Below are 22000 nucleotides of genomic sequence, written 5' to 3'. Positions count from 1 at the left end.
AAGCCTCTAACTTTTGTTTAGGATCATGACTCTGATTTACTAGAAGCAGTGACACAGCACACTAGTACTAAAGTTCCAGAAAGATTTTTATTTTCTTTTCCATTCAGAACTAGATATTGTTCCTTGCTTACATTTGCATGTTCCTGGATGATTATCTTTCCTGCTACCATTTGTTTTCTGAAACAACCATGTCTCTCTCATTTAAGTTATTTACAATCAAATTCTTCATTTCCTTAAAAAATTGTAGACATTGTGAACTGTAATTCTGTTCTGGTTGTGTCTGAAAAGACTACACGCACAATGAAAATCTGTTAATTTCAGTTCAGTTGCATCTTTCAGTCTGAAATTCTTCTGGTGGTATAACTAGCCCCAGGTATACGTCTCATTCGTTGTAGCTTTCTTCACCTCCTTCTGCAGAGATGCTGCTTGTTATTAGCATCAAGCTCTGTTTTCTCAGTAGTACAAAAGTAAAGGAAAATTTGCTTTGAAATGTGACCCATTTATATATATTTTGTGCAAAATTTTGTGTAGCAGAGGAAATTGATAAAAAACCTCAAGATAAGTGTCCTTGGGGGGGGATTACTAGACTTGGAGAAGATAAATAAAGGAGTTAAGGTATGTTTTGGTTTGCACAAAATCATCCCTCTACAAATCTTACTGCCGTGCATCTCTCCCCATACAATGTGCAGAGTGGGTGTATAAAATATCCAGAGCTAAATTAAAAAGAAAAAAAACCAACCCACAAAAAAAGCATAAAGTAACTCAATATTTATTTGTATTTGTCTTCCCTGTGCCAGTAGTTCTCTTTTCTGCTGTGTACAGATTTTATACATCTATATCTTGAGGTATAACCCGAAACTACCTGGCCTACAGAAATCAAAGCTGAATAACATGAATGAAGCAACTACTGCTGTATCTTAGTAGATACTTTTAATATTTAAACAAAAACATACCATGGAGTTCTACAAATAACTTAGGACAGAGAGAAATTGAGTGAAGTTTTTTTTTCCTCCAATATAAAGGAAAAAAAGACTTTTTAAAGAACTTTTATTTTCTTTAAATAAAATTTCAGTTTGATTTTCTCTCTTTTAAAACATATCTGAATCAAGTCACTGGGTCAAATAAAACCTTTCCTTTTATAACTTTATTATATTATAGATCTCACCAATCTGTGTTATCACTCAGGAGCAAAATCAGTATTGCTCTGCAGAAGCATATGCTTATAACACAGATTCACAGCTTGGCTTGTGTAACTTTGCTTGTTCTAGATGTCTTCTTCAGCTAATTCTCAGATACATATATACATTTTTAGTTCTGTTATTTCAGCAGTTGTAGCTGGATAAGTTTTGTTGTGATAGCAATGAAACTGTAAGTGGGAACATACACATTTGTATTTTGTGATATTCAGTTATTGGTAATGACTAGTGAAGAGTATAGATTTTTGTTTTCCTGACTTCATGTTTTACAGCTGCGGTGGGTTGAAATTACCTCCAAAATGAAATTGCCAGACCAGCTCAGTTGGAAGCAAATGAAGCTATATTTACAAGCAAAACTACCATCTAGAAACAAGAAATGCAACAAATATGTACAAAATATACAATATTTACATGTATTTACACAAGAACCCCCTGGACAAAACCAGGGGGTTACCAATAGCTCCCCCCTCTCCCCACCCCTGGACAAGGGAAAGAAAGAGGAGAAAAGCAGGGAGTAGCTTGTCAGTACTTAGCCACAACAAAGGAATGCAGCCAAGGTCAGCAAGCCAGCAGGAGAAACCAGGTAGAATCTGCTAGAGTGAGGAGCTGAGAAAGAGTTAGTTTATACTAACTAACTTTATTTTAGTTATCAGACCAATGAGATTATTTAGACCTTATCATTACTTTTCTTTTGTAACCAATGGTAATTTATTTACCTTCTACCACTTTCTGCTCAATCTGTGGAAAAGTTTCCTAGGCATCAGCCTAAAACTGCCACAACAGTGGCACACAGTGGTAAGTGTGAATGCTATCCCTTTATTTATTTGTTTCTTTGCTTTTAAACTTCCTCATTGTCCTTCATTGCTCTCTTCAGACTTTCCTTCATATTTCCAGTGCTTCATAAGTTCCATAGAAGCTCTTTCTGAAAGACCAAACAACATGAGAAAGCTAGAAGTCTTGCAGCTGTCAAGAGCTAGAAATATTATTCGCATGAGTTTTATTTCTCAGGGAAATGCAAATTATTGCTCACTGCACAAAATCAGACCTAGTGTGGATTTCCTTATAACACGCTCACTGTCACATTGGTTTTGTTCAGATAACTGAGCCTGGTACTCAAAAGCTGATCTGTTACTTTAAAAGGCATAAACCTTAAAACGAAACTTCTGCCCCTAAGTTTCCTTATGTTTCAGGTACAAGTTGTGTCATCACTCTTTAGATAAGTCCAATGTGTTGTTACATTGAGTTACAGTAAACAAAACTGTTGGGTCAAGGAACTAGAAGGCAGCAACTCTGAAAAGCATTTAAGGGTCATAAAGGAGAAACAGTTAAGTGTGAACTCCTGTTGTGAAGCTGTGGTAAAAGAGGGTAATGGAAAAATCCTTGTGTGTATAATCAGGGGAATAGTGAACAGGAATAGCAAGTATGAATAATTGTATTCTTTACACAGTATTAGTGAAATGGACACTGGATTTTTCTGTATCAGTCTCTTGTCCACTTAGAAAAAGGAAAAGGAGACAAATTGCAGAAAGAACAGAAGAGAGCCACAGAAATGATTGAAGGATGGGAAAGGTTTATAATGTGAGATGAAAGAACACCATCTGTTTGGTTTATCAGAATGAAGACGGGGAGGTGACTTGATTACTGTTTGTTCATACTTCCAAGAGATGAAAATACTGAGAACTAAAGGACTGTTTTAGAAGAAAAAAAACCCAAAACACATCAAGGATGAGTGTCTGTGAACTGAAACCACAAAAGCTCAAATTAGAATAATGCATTAATTTATAGCTAGGAGTCTGATTAACCACAGCAACAAAATACTGAGGGAAGCAGTGGTTTCTTCCTCTTTTGATGTCTCCAGATCAAGGCTGTATGCCTTTGTAGAAGATATGCTTTAGGCAAACAGAAGTTACTGAGCTCAGCACAGGAGTAACTGACTGACATTTAATGAGCTGCAATATACAGGTTACACCTATGATCTAATACTCCTTTCTGGCCTTTAAAGTCTACAAGCTATGACTCAATGAAAGCCATAAGCCCCATGATCTGTGGAGACTTTGGAGAATTTCAGATTTAACTTACAGAGTCTTTAAGCTGCCTTTTTACTTGCATGACCAGCACAGAAAATTTAAAGCAGTATGTACTGATTCCTTGCTATGAAAGAAGCCAACAGCTGGACTCTTTGAGAATAGCTGGGGTGGGGAAAAAAAATAATCTCACATACAAATTAAAGGTAGAGTATGCCTCTGTGAAATCACCTCACATGAGCCTTTAGGCCAGCTTTGCACCGGTTGTAACACAACAAATCAATTATATTTAACTCAGATGGGTTAACATAAAAGGAGAAGAAGGGAGGGAAATAAAATATATTTAAAAAAATTAGTAACTTTTCCAAACAATACATACTAACTGTGCTCAGATCTCAGATGTGCCATTACAAATATGGTCTAATATATTTCTGCTAGAATAGAATAAACCAGGTTGGAAGAGACCTTTGAGATCGAGTCCAATCTATCCAACACTATTTAATCAACTAAACCATAATCTGCAGCATTTTAGTGTGTTCTGCCTTAGTTTTGTAGCTGTGAAGCCTTACACCTCAGTTTTCCATTTCCTATACCACATGGCAGAACATGAGCCAGCAGTATGCCCAGGTGGCCAAGATGGCCAACGGCATCCTGGCCTGCATCAGACAGTGCGGCCAGCAGGAGCAGGGAAGTCATTGTGCCCCTGTACTCAGCTGGGAGCTGGGGTTGTTTAGCCTGGAGAAGAGGAGGCTCAGGGGAGACCTCATTGCTCTCTATAACTACCTGAAGGGTGGTTGTAGACAGGTGGGGATTGGCCTCTTCTGCCAGGGAACCAGCACCAGAACAAGAGGACACAGTCTCAAACCGCACCAGGGTGGTTTAGGCTTGAGGTGAGGAGAAAGTTCTTCACAGAGGTGCTGTTAGCCATTGGAATGTGCTGCCCAGGGAGGTGGTGGAGTCACCATCCCTGGAGGTGTTCAAGAGGGGATTGGACATGGCACTTGGTGCCATGGTTTAGTAGTCATTAAGTCTTAGGTGACAGATTGGACTTGATCTCTGAGGTATTTTCCAACCTTATTGATTCTGTGAGTCTATGATTGTAACCGGGGGGCCACCAGGCCCCCCGGCCTTTGTTGTCACCACCACCATCACCCAGTGTGCACCATAGGGACTCACCAGTGACGAGAGGAGGATCCTCCAGCCCAGATGGGCTCAGCTTAGGGTTTCTGCTTTTCCTGGGGTGGTTTAAGAAGGGGAGTGGGTGGGGAAGGCAAAGTGGCCACACCTGGGGTGGGAGGAGACTCCAACAGAGTCCAGGTGCTCTGGGTTTGAGAGGAATAAGGGGGAAAATGGGGTGGGTGGGGTGGGAAAGGAGCAGACTGTCAAACCAGTGTTTTTGAGAAAGAATGGAGATTAAAATGATATTCAAATAGGAATTATTGACTTGTAGTGATTGCTAGATGCTCCATATGGTTACTTTCAGGATGTTCCACTATTCCTGGATATTAGATAATTTATTCACAGACCCAACCATAATTTTGATAGGCCAGTATTAAGTTCAATAAACAAACAAACAAACAAAAACCCCCACACCTTCTGCTGAGGTAATTGCATAATGTTATCATCTCAGCAAACTCTTGATCTCAGCCTAGAGGTTTTTTTCTCGTGTGGTCATTTTCCCACCCATCTGTGTGGGGGGGAGGAGGCTTGCTTCTGAGAGCAGGCTGTGTGAAGCCAGGACACTGCTGGGCTGAAGAGGAGCCAGTGGGTTTAGCTGGCAGAGTTGAACTCTCCTACAGCTAAACAGGAACAGTCCACGCCAGAACGAACCCTGTGGTTTCTCCTGTGTGAGTATGGAGACAACTGCCTTTGTTCTACAGGCACAAGTGCAGGAGTTACAAAGAACAATAAAGAGAAGAGAGAGTTCTTCCAGCAGGAGAGCTGCACAAGTCTACCATGAGCAGTTCTCTGGTCCTAGTATATAGGCAGCAGATCCAAATTTGAGTAGGGGAAGATCTGGACAAGGCACTTAGTGCCAGGGTTTAGTTGATTAGATGGGTTTGGGTGATAGGTTGGGCTTGGTGATCTTAAAGGTCTTATCCAACCTTGGTTCTGTGTGATTCTGTGAATCTGTATTTGTTTCACAGGTTGATACCAGGATACCCGTGCCTCTATCCTAATATATGTAATACTTAACTGACAGAAGCATGGGAAATGTCTCATAGTGTAAGTCTGAGAAACTGATTTCTTAGGATGTGGAGATGTGGTTTTCCTTAAGCATTTACAGCTCTGACAGCTTTTGTAATTTTTCAAATAATGAAACTCACTACCCAGGTTCAATGGCTGAGATTCTCCTGCTGCAAGAGAAGGTAGTCATGCAGAAAGGCAGCTGGGCTCTAAAATGTGAGGATGATGAGGCACCAGTTTCTGAATATTGGTCTGCAAGGTTACATTTATGAATGAATGTAGAGATTCAGTGCTTGCTGGCATGTCCCCCGTTTAGTGCAGGAGACCTAGTAGGTTGTGGTGCCATGAAAATTTCTGCCTAGCCAGAAATAGCTCCAGAACTTTATGGAAGTATGTGAATTTTCCCCTTTCCTTACCTCTGTTTTATATAACATAAACAGAAACGTCTGTCAGGCTACTAAGTACAAGATGCTACAGCTCAGCAGCAAAGCATAGCATGGTCACGGTTGGGGGTTACAATGCTGGCAGAGATTTGTGAAGCAGCTCTTACAAAGTGCCTTGCCCAAAGGTGCTAAGCATTTTGAATACATTTGAAATAGTGGCTGTTGAGGATTGCACCAGGGTTTTTGACTGCACCTAGCTCCCCCTAACACGCTCTTTAGAGGAAACAACATCTTGACACAAGCTGGGATGCTCAAATTATGCTCCTATCAACAGCATGTCTGTACCAACCAGTTTTGCAGAAAGTTTTCTTTAACAGTTAGCAACAGAGAATGGTAGGCCTGCATCAGAATAGAAACACTAAACCAGCTGGAGGTTTTTGGGAGATGCCGTACCTCCCGAACCACATCTGTGAGAGTAAATATCAGGGTAGTGCAAGCTGGGCGTGGCTAGTCAGCCCATCTGTCATCACTGCAGCTGAATACAGGCATGCAAGTGAAATAAGAGGTATGTGACTGCAGGTTAACTGAGACAAGCAATTAAATAATGCTGAGAAGGATTCAGCATTGTGTGCTGTTTTTCTCTGTGTGTATTTGGAGTCAGACATTGTGTGCCTTTTGTTTCTTTCTCCTGCTTTTCCTGAGATTTGAATCTTTCAAAACCTCTGTAGCTTCCCAACTTTCGCTGACCTACACAGCAAGGCATGGTGCACTGAAAGCAGTTTATGAAAGTTCCCCAGAGCGGAAAAAGGGCAAAAGAAATACTGTAGTTATTGTAGACATCCCAGATACCTGCTAATAACTGCATAGTTCTTACATGGTTAGTGTTGAGCCTAATGCAAGTTGCACAAAGAATATGACTGCAGTGTGTTAGGCTTTCTCCATGAGGATGATACTTTAAGAGCACTATTTCAATCATCTAAGAAGTGAAGGCTGGTGCATACTTTTCCTGTCAAGGAAGAAGATCTTCTCTATATACGTTTTGTTCAATATTTAAAGAAGGGAATAGACAACTGTACATCTGGAAAGATCTTTTTTACACCAGGTTTTAAAGATTTGGGGTTTATTAGCAGTACCTATGCAAGAGACAAATGGGGATAGGAATTACTGAAAGATAATGATAAGATGATGATCTTGTCAGCATTATTTTAGACTTCAGAAACCTAGAAAATACTATTTGGTATGCAGAAAATTAGAAAAGAGGGTGAATGGCTAGCACCCCATTAAAAGGTTTGGGTTTTATTTCCCATTGGTAAGTGATAGTAAAATACACCAGAAATAACAGAATGTCTCAGACTGCAAAAGCTATTATTTTCCTTTCTGTCTAGTGTCCTGTTGAGTTTCTTCTATGAATTCGAAAGCAAAGGAAAATTTGGGCAAATGCTAGCAAGTAGTTGAGTTTGGCTGACAGGAATGATAATAGAGACAATGTGCAGCACTGTCAGGATTCTGAATACAGTCAGGACATAGAACATACTGTCCAAATGGGGAGAAAATTTGGGCAGCTCATGCAAGCTTGGAGCACTGGGTGAGAGGCTAACAACAGAAGGGATTACTTTCCTGTCACAGCAAGGGCCATTACCAGGGCAAACCAAGTCTGCCCACAAAGTTAAGTTTTCAACTTAGTATGTGCATAGGAATTTGCCCTCTCTATGCATATAATTTGCAATTTTGCCATGTAAGGCATTTCCATTCTGCCAATCAACTGCTGCCACTCCTTTGCTAAAAAGAAGATAAGTATTCTCAAATAGTTAATCTTGTAATCTCTGTGTGTATATTATGCTGCAGTGTAATAAAGAGAAGGGAAAGAACATCACTGTTTTGACCACATGAACCAAAAAAGGAAAGGGAAATGTTGTTTTCATACATCCCTTTCCATGCAGTATTTCATTTTGGAGAATAGTTTTATACTCACCACCTCACTTCTGCACTTTTCTTTCTGGCATAGCAATAAGAAAGATGGTCAAGATGCACCAGGCTTACAGGTCTGACTCATTTTCCACTAATGGATTTTCAGCCCTGCTTCTGAACTTGGCATGAGAAAAGCTCACCAGAGGCATTTGCAAGCCTCTTCTCATGCTGGCCCCGTTGGTCATTCAGGGATTCCCAACTTCAAGGACTACTTTAGAGCTCTCTATGTTGTTATGCAGCCATATGTTTGGTATGTGCCCTATGGTGCTTTTGCCTCATTGTTGTACTAGAAGTTGGTGTCACCCTCATACAGAATTAAGAGAGGAGTTGTGGTCTTCTCTCTTCTGTATCTCACAAAAGCTGTAGCCTTGAAATGCTCACAAGAGACCAGCCAAGGTAATTGCATGCAGTCAGTAGTGTGCTGTGTGGGACCCAGGTGCACTGCAGATTGCACAAGAGTTGAGCATGTGCGACTTCAGAGTATTGAGGAGGTAAAAGGAAAATGACCAACTGAAAGGGCAAAAATATGCAGAGTGTTTGGAGGATGGGCAGCAAGGTATTATCCAGACATGAACTTGTGGTCTCTGTGCTTCTACCCTGTAAAACAGCACAGCAAGGACAAGGAGCACAGCTTATCATGTGTGCCCTGTCTGCAGAGGAATGCACTAGCTTGAGGCAAGTGCATGTCTTCACACAAGTTGGACTGGTGGGAAGGTAGAAGCAGGTGATTGCATGCACTGTGCTTTGTTCTAAATGTGCTCTGTGAGAATAGTTTTCATCTCCTACATTATAGATGAAATTTGACATTGCACCTAAGCTGCCATGGAGAGCAAATGACAATCACTAGTTGTGTCAAGAGCTCCCAGTTTTGATGCTGCTTTGTATCTTTCATCATGACAGATGAGACATAGATTCTTAAAACAGTGTATGGTGCAGCATTGTGCAGTTTGCATGCTAATGTATATTCACATACAAAGTGGTTCTGCAACAAAAAAAACACCATATTTTGCTAATGCTAAAAACTTGGGAGCTTTGGCAAAGAGTTATAAAACAGTAGCTTTTATCTCAGAGAAAATGAAAGGCATGAAAGGTGAAGCTGTGGAAAAAAAACTATAATGATCTTTTTTTTTTTCAATCCATTGTGCACTCAGTCTACAAACCACAGAATTTTGTGACTGTTTTCTTTCAAAAGAGATGAAAGATGGGGTGGAAAGCAAAGACAGATTTCATAGTTGCACCCCCAGGGATGGACAATTTTGACTTCCTTAAAGCTAACCATAATTTCACAGAAATGCTTGGAGAACCCTGTTTGGCAGTCATGTGCAATATGAGTGAACACATCCACAAATTCTTTAGCCATGATAGCAAGACTCATTTTCTTTGCCATTACATTTATTCTGTTTATGAGAGTTAAGGAAATACAAATCTGTTACCGTTTGAGGCTGTGCCTTTAAGGAAGGGGCACACTGGCTAAATGTTTATAAAATATTTTGGTATTCTAAATGAATTTCATTGGCCAAGTAAGGTGGGAGGTGAGATTGTTAGACCCAGGGGAGCTGGGACTTTCTCTCAGTTTTCCTTTCTTCGCTGTCCCTTCCACACTGGACTGCTTCTGGGCTTCTTGCCAAGAGATAAGAACTAACTAACTCCCTGTGCTTAGGCCTCTGCTGTGCTAACTCCCCTCTTTTCTCTTCTTCTACCTTTTTGGGGGAGAAGGGAGGTAGGGGGGTGAAGGGGGCACAGGGGGAAGCCCCCTCTGTGGGGGGTCTGGTTTCTGGTTGAGTTTATTTGCTGTATATTCCTGTATATATTGTAAAATACCTGTATTTGTTGTGTTACATATAATCTGTTTCCTTGTAAAATATACTCTCATTTCTCCAACTGGGTTTTAGCCGCGGTTTCTTTCTCAGTGGGGGGAGGGAAAGCAGAGCCTTTCCTCTCAAACCACCACAAAATCCACATAAAAGTCTATTTCATTCTTGACTAGCACTTGTGGGCAAACGGCATTGCACGATATACTAAGCTAAAAGAGAAGGCACACTTTGTAGAAATGGTACTCCATGCTTGTAAGAAAGAAATACATCCCCTGTATGTCCATAGACTGCAACTGGTTTGTGTGTTGCCATGGACAGATTGCTGTGTTTCAGTTCTGCGAGGATGTTATCGTATGCATAAGTTTGGGTTGGGATTTGAGTGAAGCCATTTACTGTCTGTGTCATTTGTAGCTTTTACTGAATCCACTCAACTACACTGTAGCAGTGCTTCAGGGAAGGAGCCTCTGTAAGGTGACTAAGCAATGTGGTAATGTATTAGTAGAGTAGAAAACCTTTCTGAATCTGATAAGGGAAATATGGAGTTTGCCTAAAAAATACATATCAATGATTTGAAATGGACATTTTGGACATGAATATGGACTCTGACTTGCACTGCCTCCCCCTGTAAAATGCATTTTATAATGACATCTGAGTTGTATTAAAATATCTGCCAGTAGACGTATTGAAAAAGTCAGGTTCTTAATAACCTCAGTTACACCTTTCCAAAGAAGAGCATCAGAAAAGATAGAGAAATCTTCTCAAAGTATATAACCATATTGATCAAAACTGGTATTTTGCTTGCATCTGTTTTCATTTCCAATTATAACCAATCACTCATTTGGGGGAAAATGGAAAACTGAAATTCCAGGAGGGGAAAACAGGGAGTCTCACAGGTCATTCTTTGAAAGACTTTTAACAGAAGTTTGTGGAGCAATGGGGAGCAGACAATCACTTTCAAATGTTAAAATTGGATTAGGGCAAACAGAATCAGAAACTTGCCATCATGAGTAAACCCAAGTTATTAGAAATACTGGAAGTAGTTGGAAAAGAAAAACAAACCTGTGATTGCATTCCACATAAGGATAAAGAAAATCACTATGCCAAAAATGGGTGGGTAAATATTCAGAAAGAACCCTAAAGCTCTGCTTGTCATCTTTAATTCCCTTAGTAGCTAAACACAACATCAATAAGTTCTGAAAAATGTTTAAATGGTTCAAGAAGCTATCATCAGAGCCTTTCAAGACACTTAAGAATTTAGAAGTGAGAGCTGAGGTTTCTTGTTAGCTGTAGCAGCTATTGAGACATTTTCTTGACTCATCTTCTGAAATAAAAAGCTTGAGCACAAGGAGGTACAAACTTTGAAAATTATTCAACTCACTTATGAAAAGAAGGATCTATTCCCCACTTATTTTTACATTGTTTGTGAGAGGGAAACAAGTCACATTCAGGTAAAGAGTGAAAATAGATGCTGATGTAGAAAGTAAAGAAGATGGGAAAACCAAATCCATGCTGCAACACTTGCATCAGTATAAAGGAAAACTGCATTATACCTTTCATAGCCATACACAGCTGTTTGCCAGAACTATAGATAGCTATAGCAAATACTAGAGAAGGTGCAACTAAACAAACACATTTTGTCATGTGTTGGACTTGATGGAACAGTAGGTATTTCAAAGAAGTGGTGCTAAAAGACACAGCAACAGTGAACTTTGCCTTCTCCCTGTGATGACAGCTCACTTCTTTGAAACTTCAACTAGCTGTGAGAGGAGCGACTGGGGAGCAGCCCTGAAGAAAGGGACCTGGGGGTGCTGGCTGACAGTAAGCTGGTTACAGCCCTGGCAGTCAAAAGAGCAAACCATATTCTGGGATGCACCAAACTCAGCATAAACAGCTGGTCAAAAGATGTGTTTATCCCACTGTGTTTAGCATTAGACTAGATGATTGTTGTAGGTCCCTTCGAAACCATTCTAATCTAGTCTAGTCAGCTTCTTGTCATCAATTTTCTGGTTTTTCAGCTCACTTCTGGAACCATTATAGGGCTCTATAAGTGTATAACAGGGGACTACAGTATATAATAACTCCTGCAGTGACAAATGTAAATTTACCTGTGAGACTGCTTAACTCCAGTCTAAAATATCCCCCAGCATGTGAAGATACTGTTGTTTTGGTTCCAGGTGTTGTGACAATGCAGTTGGAAAGTACAGTTTACCATGGGAGACATCACTATGCTTAATGAAATCTCCTTTGCTTCTTGCAGCTCTCAAAATGCTGTTGTGTAAATATATCAGGCTACACACATACAAACACACAGAGAGTACATACAGGGAGATTACAGTGCTAGAATAGCATTCTTTTATTCATTATCACTAATAATAACATGAAGTACATCCTTATACAGAGAAATGGGGTTTCATTTGTTAGAGAGGAAAACATCCTCACATTGGGTCTGGGTTTACTTCTAATTGTTTCTTTTCATAAAACTATAACTAACTCCAAATCAAAGCTGAGCCATATGTGGTTATCAATACCCACAGGGTTTGGCTGGGTTGCTTTTTTTCTCTGACACTTAAGGAAGACAGTGAACAACAAAGATTTTTATGCATAGTTTTGATACTTTTGTGTTCAGCTGGATCATCTCTGCAAGACTTTCTAGTCTGCTCACTAGCATTTTGTTTCCCATCCTTCATCAGCTTATGCCTGCAACTTGTTGGTTTCTTCTTTCTAACAAACAGACATAGTCTGTGCATAGATTTTTAACATTTTCTTCACACTTGAAGCAAAGATGATAACAGCTCTTACAGTGATACATTTGTATAGAATAATTAAATACAGTGGTTAAACTTTGGTTATTAGATGGCATTAATAGTCTGTAATAATCAAGAAGGCTAATTTTCTTCAGTGTTGCTTATGCTCTGATTCAGTCATAATGTCTTACTACTCATTATTGTCCCTCTTAAGTTTCATACACATGTGCTCAACCCACAGTTCTCTCAACCTTCAAGTATTTCAGAACTGGCAGCATTTGATTTGTTTCCTCTCTGTTTCAAACCTCTTTTACCTTCCTGGTAGCCTAAGATTCTGTCTGTTATTTATTTAGGCTGTGCTTCCATGTTTCCTGGAAAGAACACTAGTGATATCAATGATTACATTACTAGGTCTAGGTGCTTATGTTGTTATATTTTTGCAGCTTTAAAAAATGTAAGTCTGATTGATAAAAATCACTTAACTCATAAGAATAATTGTTTATATTAGCTCCTTAAGTGTGGAGTGCTTATTTTATATTCACTGTCTTCTCTAATTTGAGACTTTTGCTACATCCTTGGATGTCTCCTGTCATTCTGCAGTTACAGCAGGTGCTGGCCTCTTATGCTACAGGCTTTCCCCCTGCTTTATAGCTGAGCTTTCATGCCTACTATCTACTCACAATTTGGTGATTAACCTCAACAGCAGGACAACACCCTAGCTGTCACTCTTCTCACAGCTAATCTGATTTCTCCTGTCTCAATATTTGGTGCCTCCCTCTTTGCTTGCTAAACCTTTAAGTACCTCATTGTCTTTTTACGTTCTCCTCATCACAGCAGACCATCTTAATTGCATCAGGTACAGCCTGCATGTGACATTTTAAATTTTGCATTATATTGATGGATGTGTTAACATCCAGCAGGATACTGAGGCTCTTTATTTCCCAATCAGCTTTACGATCACAAATATACTGTAGTTCTTTTTTAGCTTTGCTGCTCCCATTTCTCTACTTTCAAGGGTATCAGTTAATAGAAATACCAGTCCACACCATTCACAGTCTTGCACATCTTGTTTATGTGAAGGTTTTGCTCCTTCATACTTTGCAGTCTCTTGATCAGGTCTAGAGATGGTCTTATTCCCAGTAAGTGCACTCAAACACACATATATACACAGAGCCTTCCCATGGCAGATCAACACAGAACAGCACTTTTACAAGCACCAGATACAAACTAGTGGCACTTACTTAAGCATAAACAATATGAACAGTATGTTCCTACTTGTCCTTGCCAATAAGTCAGTCTCAAAGTTTACTTAGCAGATTACTTACTTAGCAGATTTTATACTCTCACACAATCACAAGGATCTCCCTCTGGTAGCTTTTGTGTTTTTCAGCTCTAATCCTCCCAACAAGATGCCTGTCACCAGGTAGTACCTGTGCTTTATTCACTAGGCAGCTTGGCACAATCATTAGCCTTAACCAGCCATGTAACAGTTCCATCCAGCTGGTCAAAAATGCTGTGACACTCTGCATCCACCTGTGCTATGGGACATGCTGCATTACTAAATAACTGTGTTAATATCATGTTAACAGTTGTTGCAGCCCAAGAGTATCCAGGAACGGTCAGGCTCTCTTTTTCTCCTTTAGACATAGTCTGCTCTGCAGCCCCCATCCCTCCCAAGTAGCAATGCTCACACAACCTCTCAATACATACAGGAGAATGAAGCCTTGTCATCATGTATACACTACTTTGCACTCTTCAGGTAGAAAGGCAGTATGTCAGCCACAGGACTCAGATTCTGTTTGGCCACCTGGATCGTTTCTGGTTTTGTTTACTGGAGGTATCTTGATGTCAGTTAGCTCAGGCCTCAAAAATGGATGCTCACAGATGAGTCCTCAGTTACCTCATGGATATCTCTTCCTCTTCAGATTGCAGGCATGAGATGTAACTGATTTAAAAGACTAGCAACTGATTTAGTCACTAGTAACTAGTAGCAACTAGTAAGTAAGACTAGAAACTGATCTAAAAGACTAGCAACACACTACTAAACCCCAAATAATTCAATGATTAATAAATGTGTCATTATTAAATTACAGTTATCATTTTTACACACAGTGACAATGCTACTGATTATTACCTTTCAGTCTCATAGATCCTATGCAGCTGCTATTGAATCACAATTCTATCACCCCTCCCTCCCCATATCATTTAGTACTAGGGTGCAACTAGATCCATCTTTACTCTGTCCTCTTCTGCCATACAACATGTTTGCCAGAAAGGCTGATTAGGCTCTGGAATGGACTGCCCAGATTGGTGGTGGAGTTGCCATCACTGGAAGCCTTTAAAAAAATATTGGATGTGGCACTTCTTGGCATGGTTTAGCTGATGGCACAGTGTTAGGTCATAGGCTGGACTTGATGATCTCAGAGGTCTTTTCCAGCTTCAATAATTCTGTGATTTTGTGAATTGTTTTAATTACCCTCCAGGTTCATTAGAGAACCTGTAGCTAGTTACAGGGACTAGTGTTCTAGGGAGATCTCTCATTTACAATCTACCACCATGAAATCAGGGGGACAAGATTTCTTAAATAATGAAATAATTGGTGATTTTAAATAACAAAGGGAAAATGTTACCCTACAGTCTAGGTACTACTCTAGTTTTATAGGTACCTAAAAAGCCACACTGTGTATCATAACCTATTCCTGGTGGAACAGTGAAGTCAAAGCTAACTGAGTGCTTCTGCAGCAGTGCACTAGTCTGCAGTAACATTAGAAAAAAAAGAAAAGATGGAAGCAGCCAATAGAAGGCTAATGAATAAGGTGCCTGGAAGCAGTCTGTTACTGAAAGAAGACTCTTTTAGGTCTTGTGGCAAGACATTTGAGAAGCCTAAGGCATTGCTTCCAAGTCCACTAATCATCTCTTTTTACAGAATTTGTCATTAGAATGGCTAGCAACTCAGTCCATGTCGAAAGATGGCCTTTGTACACTCACTACTTTGTGTTATTTTTACCTTTGTTTTGTGTGTATGGGAGTGTGGCAGAATGAGAGCAAGCGCTAGTGTTAGGTCACACAGAAAACCTGCACTGAAGCCATGAATTTCACTGATGTTCCATTCTTTACTCGTGAGATCATACTTCAGCAATAGTAATCTGTACTGTATGTCTTCCTCCCACCAAATTGCATACATTTGTATTTAAAACTCTGTAGTAAATGTGCCAGTTCATTTAAGTGCCTGTTTTTCCCCATATGGATCTAATTTGCATTAGGAAGATTAATGGAAAATTCAAATAGGAAGGCTGATTCTAGTGGAGATGCACTACATATTGTATTTATTTTCCCTCTTCATTAACTTTTTTTCTCTCTTTTTTTTTTTTTCTTTTCTTTCTTTTTTTTTTTTTCCCTCTGTGGTTATATCTTAAGACTTTTAAATCCAGAATTTGATAGAGAGAGTTTATTGGATTCCAGGTAGTGGTCTGAGGCTCAAAACACACTGCAAGTGTGTGGCTAAGTGGTGTTAAGTGAGAGATGGATGCACAGAAGTTGGGAATACAACTAAACAGTTAAATTAAAGCAAGACTCCAAATGCTTGCAGTAGCCTTTGGATCAAACTGTATGGGAAGTTAGAAGGTAATACATGTTGCAACCAATCTGAGTTTTCTTTTCCTGGTATAGTTGTGTTACGCCAAACTGCAATGTTCAGTAAAAAAAGTTAGAACTATTAGTGATATCTGAACTGTTATTGAGAATGTTTAACACAAAAGATGATAGTAACCTATTCTCAGCAGAAAATATGTGTGTACCTGATCAATATTTAACTTTAAAACATTTCTGGAGGTTATCCATGAAGAATTTTGTTTATTACCATATATCTAGATGATTTTGGAAGTAAATGAAACAGGTACAAATATTGCATATGGAGGCCAGAAGTTCACTAGCCCAGGCATACTAGCTACATACACTCACATTACTACAAAACCAGTGAACTTCCTTCTTTCCCATTCTGCTCTTATTTTGGAGAGTACCTTCATTTACCCATGCTCCAAAGAATACATTTCCTTCCCTTTACCAATGTTGGCTGGTACCTAGGTGTTCAGAAACAAGGTGATTGCCTTGCAAATGATGGGAAAAACCAGAAAGTTAGAGACCTGGTCATACTGACCTGTCCAGCTTTCACAGGGAATTCCAACATGGAGGTGAAACAAATCCTGAAGCAGAGATTGAGTGGAAAAGTAGAATGGCTGACTTCTGTTGTTGCCTAAGGTTGAGATATAAACTCATCTGTTAAATCATGAAAGGTAATATTGTGGACAGTTTTGAAATCTTCTGTGATTAACAAGCAGTGTGGTTTATGCTTTCAGAATATGAAATTGAGAGATCATTTTTCCTAAGAATGAAGTGTGTCCTAGCCAAGAGGAATGCAGGATTGACATGCAGTGGCTACAAGGTAATGTATATAAGTCAAGCTTATTTATTTAGGTTTTTTTTATGTATGTGTAGCTGAACACAAAGTCTGTGATGAAAAGAATCAGAACAGATGCAACAAATGCCACTGCTGACTCCAGTTTCCCTTAGTAATGCGTGTCTAGGCTCTCTCCCAGTGAACTGGGGGTTTGCTTTGTGGCACATTCCTGCATCTTAATTCCTGATGGGAGAACTGGCTGGAGCACAGCCACAAAAGTGCAAGAAGAGCACACAGCTAGGTCTTATTCCCGTATGAAACTGAAAGCAGGTGAGGTATGAGCCTAGACAAAGGAACTTGTAATTCTTCCCACTTGCCTCTGCCTTGGTGTTGCCATGCTCTAGCTGAGTAGCCACCCAGTTGCACACGTTGCCTCACTGGTCTGACCAAAATGACCTCCACATTAATGAGACCAAAGTGTTGCCCTAAATAGTCACTACTGTCAACTCAGGGTTGAATAGTACTAACCCACAAAATGTGTTTATAAAGCCTCTTAATTATTTATTTATTAATTTATTCACATTTTCTATTTGTTATGTGAAATCAGAAGCCACAACAAATGTTGAGATTCTATAATAACACTGCCATTCAGGTAGTTATTTTCAGCTTTACAGTGTGCATTTGATGCTCTTTTTGCTGCACAGTATATTTCTACTGCTTAAGCATCAGGAGAGAAGGATACTTCATCAGTCTGGTGAGGATTCCTTTTGTTCAAGTCACTCAAAAACAAAAAGAAAAGCATGTAAGAGCAGCAGCGCTCTTTTAAGGAATGTATTCAAGGTCCAGACAGATATCTGTCTATTTACATTTGTATCTACCTGGTTAAGACTAATAATTCTTCATTACATGAAACCCTGTTTGCTCAGCTGCTTCCCAGCAAAAATTATTCCATCCCAAGGCTGAATTTGAAATCAGGTAAAAGACTAGAGCTTATAATTGTGGTATCTCTGTATGTTGGGTTTGTTTCTCCCCATTTATGATCAGAGGGATCACTTCCTTTTTTTTCCCCTTTGCTCACTATTGAAAGTTTATGCAGTGAAATATTTAAGGAAGTGCTCATCTAGAAAGATGTTTGCCCAAATGTATCTTCTTTGACTGTACTTAGAGTCAGGACTTAATAATTTTGAACATATCACCTGATTATCTGGAGAGTGGGGAAAACTCCTGAATCAAATAGTATAACAGTTAATAGGATCTGATAAGAGATCTTAAATAAGTTTTGCTTGCTACTGTACATTAGCTAAACATACTAACCACTTGGTGATTGGAGAGGAGGAAGGAAAGCTATGCAGGAGGAGCCTATTTATAGGTGACTGTTGAATAAGTTGTTCAGCAGTATTAAGTACAGAGGAAATTAATTCATTTTGATTGGCCATAGTTAAAAGTCAAACAAAAAATGAAATTAAGCTGAACAATGTGTAATATTCCTGTTTTTTTGGCTAGAAAATTGGTAGGAGCACAAATTATTTCTAAATACCACAACTGCATTAAAGAAATCTTATATTCTGGAATAGTCCCCAGGTTATTATTTCCTCCCCTCTTCAGCTGGCATTGTGAGTTTTCACAGTCTAACTCTGAATTCATCACATCTGTGATTAGAAATTGTATACGGGGATTCAGGAATATGGTCTCAAGACCCTGGGCTTGGTCATATGTCAAATGAATGTTATCTGAACTTGACTGGAGAGCTCAAATTCATATAAAGCAGTTATTCTTTATAAATATGAGGCATTGCTCTCCATTGTATTTTTAAAGTGTGCTTTTTAACCTGAATAGTAACTCATTAGAATGTAAATGTTTATATACAACTACGTGTGAGAGAGTCATTTGAAAAAGCAACTTCCAAATTTTCTGAGTAATAAGCAGGAATTCTGACTGCATCTACAAGAAACATATGTCAGAGACAATTCAAAATATTAACTAGAAAGCAATCTAGATAGTCAACAAAGAACATGTGCTTTAATATTTGGTTGATAATGCTGGCAGTAAACATAAAACCATCATTTACTGTGCTTTAATCTCCACTTACAAACTAACCACACTTCTGAAGCCTTAACGGACTATGCAGAATTGAGGTGTTATAAGGGTGTATTGATTCATTACCTTGTTAAAACTGGATAGCCAACTGACTTGTGGTCTCTTCCATTGCCACTGAGTGTGTTTTCTTCTCATGCCAGGTGATCCACTGCAGTGGCTATTTGAAGATACGCCAGTATATGCTAGATATGTCTTTGTATGATTCCTGTTACCAAATCGTTGGACTGGTGGCTGTAGGTCAATCTTTACCTCCCAGTGCAATCACTGAGATCAAACTTCACAGTAACATGTTTATGTTCAGAGCAAGTTTGGACTTAAAGTTAATATTCCTAGATTCCAGGTAAGCAGCTCTTTCATTTCTAGCATATAATGTTTTCAAAGTTAAGTGTTATCAGAGCGGTTTCCAAACAGATCAAAATATCCATGAAAGGAGAAAGCAGTCCAAAACAGAAGGCAAAGCCCACATGAGTCTTCAGTTAGCTATACAGACCATTCTTCACCTTGAATGCCAACAAATAAGAGCCTGAACAATTTAACCTGTAGTTACCTAAAGTTTCAAAGAGTCACCTAAAGCCTTCTTTAGTCTATGAGTAATTGGCAGATGAGCAGTAATACATTTTAGAATGGAATGGAATGGAATGGAATGGAATTACCCAGGTTGGAAGAGACCTTTGAGATCATTGAGTCCAACCCATCATCCAACACTACCTAATCAACTAAACCATGGCACCAAGCACCCCATCAAGTCTCCTCCTAAACACTTCCAGTGATGGTGACTCCACCACCTCCCTGGGCAGCCCATTCCAATGGCCAATCACTCTTTCTATGAAGAACTTCTTCTTAACATCCAGCCTAAACCTCCACTGGCACAGCTTGAGACTGTGTCCTCTTTTTACCTTAAAGGACGTAGATCTTAACATACAAAGCTAGCAAAAGGAATAAGGATATACCCTCATCCATAATTTCAAAACCTACAAAAACCCAAAACAACACAACTGAAACTGAAGCCAAATTACCCACAAAGCTTTTGATAGAGTAGTAAGAAAACATAGCCTTCTGCAATTTAATGATGAAAACAAACCTACTAATGGGGCTGCCAAAATGGAATTGAATTCAATTAGCTACCATGAAAAAAACCAGCTACTGCCTAGGGAAGAGAAGCCTGTCTGCATTCTCAGCTCACACACTAGCTAAAAAGAGGAGAGCACAAACCCAGAACTGAAGTAGCTGTGAAATGATTCTTTCCTTTCTTCTTGAAGCAGAACCATAGAATAACATAACTGTTTGGGTTGGAAGGGACCTTAAAGATCACTGAGTTTCAACCTCCCTGTCCTTAAGCAGGGACACCTCCTACTAGACCAGATTGCTCAAGGTTACGTCCAATCTGACTTTGAACACCGTATCTTTTGAACACATGGTATCTTTTAGTACACAATGATACTTTGTACAGTGCAGTTCAAGATACGTTCAGGGGAAAAGCCAGATTCCCAGACAGTAAACCAGATCTGACTGTTGACAAGATGATCATTCTTCAGAAATCCCTGCATGTGGAGCAGTATGTCACATACTCTTATTTCCCTGGCATGCTGGATTTGTAAGAAGGAGAAATTATATTCATGTGCAGCAGTCAAAAAAAGAGTCTACCCAAGACAGCGGGGAAGTTTTTCATGGCAGGTCAACCATGCAAGAGCTCGCTCTTCCTCCATGCTAAGCCAATGGGATAGTGGACCATCAGCTACTGAGATACAAAGAAGCAGTTGTTTCTGAAACACTTTCTTTTTTTCCCCCAAGTGTAACAGCTACAAAGAAGCACAAGGGGTTTAACAACAAGTCTTTGCAAGTGTCAAAAAGGAAATGAGGTGCCTAAGAGGAACTGCCTGGAGACATAAGTGTCTTCAGAGGAGATAGTGTAAGCAGAGGTGCTGACAGGAGCACAGATAGAACCAGTACTGCTGCATAGCTGTATTTACCAAGCAGCAGATGGGTGTTCTCCATACACAGGACAGGCAAGGGTATTAAGCGTTACCACAGCCCTTTGCTCTTCCAGCTGAGCAAACCAAATTGTATTTGCTCAGAGAAGGAACATATTAGGAATAAGATAAAACTGTTTTCGGGCTTGCTTCTGGTGTCCATATAAGGAAAAGTGTTGCTAGATATTTAGAGGTAACAATCACAACAGACAGGTCAGTATGAAAGCCAAAAGAAGGAGCAGTTAAATAAGCCTTCCCAGACACTTGATACCTTGTAAAACACGCAAGAGTTCATTTATCAAGATCACTGGAAAAAAGAAGAGTTACTTTCCTCCAAAGTGATCTGCTGCTTCTGATTTTCTTGGTACAGCCTATGCATTGATTGCTGCATGGTTTACAAAAGCTTTAAAGAACTCCAGAGGGCAGAACTGATCACTGGGCCAAGCTCTGTTTCCTTGTGCACCCTGTCACATGCAAAGAACCATGTCCAGAGCTCAGGCTTTCTAAAGTGCTTGTAGACGGGCTGAGTTTGTGTTAAGGAAGCCAAGCAACTGAGGTCATTTCCAGATTCAAACTTCAAAACTGTTTGGTGTCCGTGTAACAGTTAATGATGGTATTTTTTGGCCCATGGGAAGACCAGCTTCAAAGTGAGGCTGCACCTCCAGGAAAATTAGCACCTATCCTAAGTTTGTGGCCTTTGGTTTGGTTTGGTTTAGCTGCTTTTGTACTCATCAATTTAGTGAGCAGGATGAAATTGTCACTGTTGTTTTAGTTGTACTGAAGTCAGAAGGAGCACTGAAACCTGAACAGGATCTTTCACCAGTATTTCATCATGCTGGTTGGGAATTTAAGCCCTTAGAAGTGTATAGTGAGGAGAGATGATGCACACTGAGGAGGGGAAATGCAAGCATACAGTCACATATCCTTCCGCAGAAAGAGAGCAGTCCCTGAATGAGTCCCCAATTCCTGCCTGACTGAGGCAAGGATTTCCCAGATGAAGGCACAGCTAGGGGGTGTGTGGATGTATATGTTCTGTATTTGTAAAAAAATCAGACCACAAAGGCATTACTTTTTTTGTTTGCTTTTCTGATCTCCTTTGGAGAATCCACCCTTAACAACACACTCAGGTTGAATGTAAAGTCCCCAGTGGGCCCCACGTGATTCATTAGTGTTAGGGTAAGAGTAAAGAATAATAGTTACAAAAGGAAAATAATCAAAGTT

At 39.6% G+C, this 22000-nt stretch overlaps 1 protein-coding gene across 1 annotated transcript in view; it reads left to right on the top strand.

The window, feature by feature from the left end:
- SIM2 (SIM bHLH transcription factor 2) overlaps nt 1-22000 on the top strand; it is a 63528-nt gene that overhangs the window by 20609 nt on the left and 20919 nt on the right. The window contains exons 5-6 of the mRNA XM_054165891.1: nt 16672-16757; nt 18950-19149. Coding sequence (XP_054021866.1) covers nt 16672-16757; nt 18950-19149 — 286 coding nt within the window. The remainder of the gene's footprint in view (nt 1-16671; nt 16758-18949; nt 19150-22000) is intronic.

This window comes from Dryobates pubescens, chromosome 12 (genome assembly GCF_014839835.1).
Source record: "Dryobates pubescens isolate bDryPub1 chromosome 12, bDryPub1.pri, whole genome shotgun sequence".
In the NCBI taxonomy this organism is placed as follows: domain Eukaryota; kingdom Metazoa; phylum Chordata; class Aves; order Piciformes; family Picidae; genus Dryobates; species Dryobates pubescens.
Note: the sequence above shows the minus strand (reverse complement) of the source record. Positions and strands in the feature narration are given on the sequence as shown.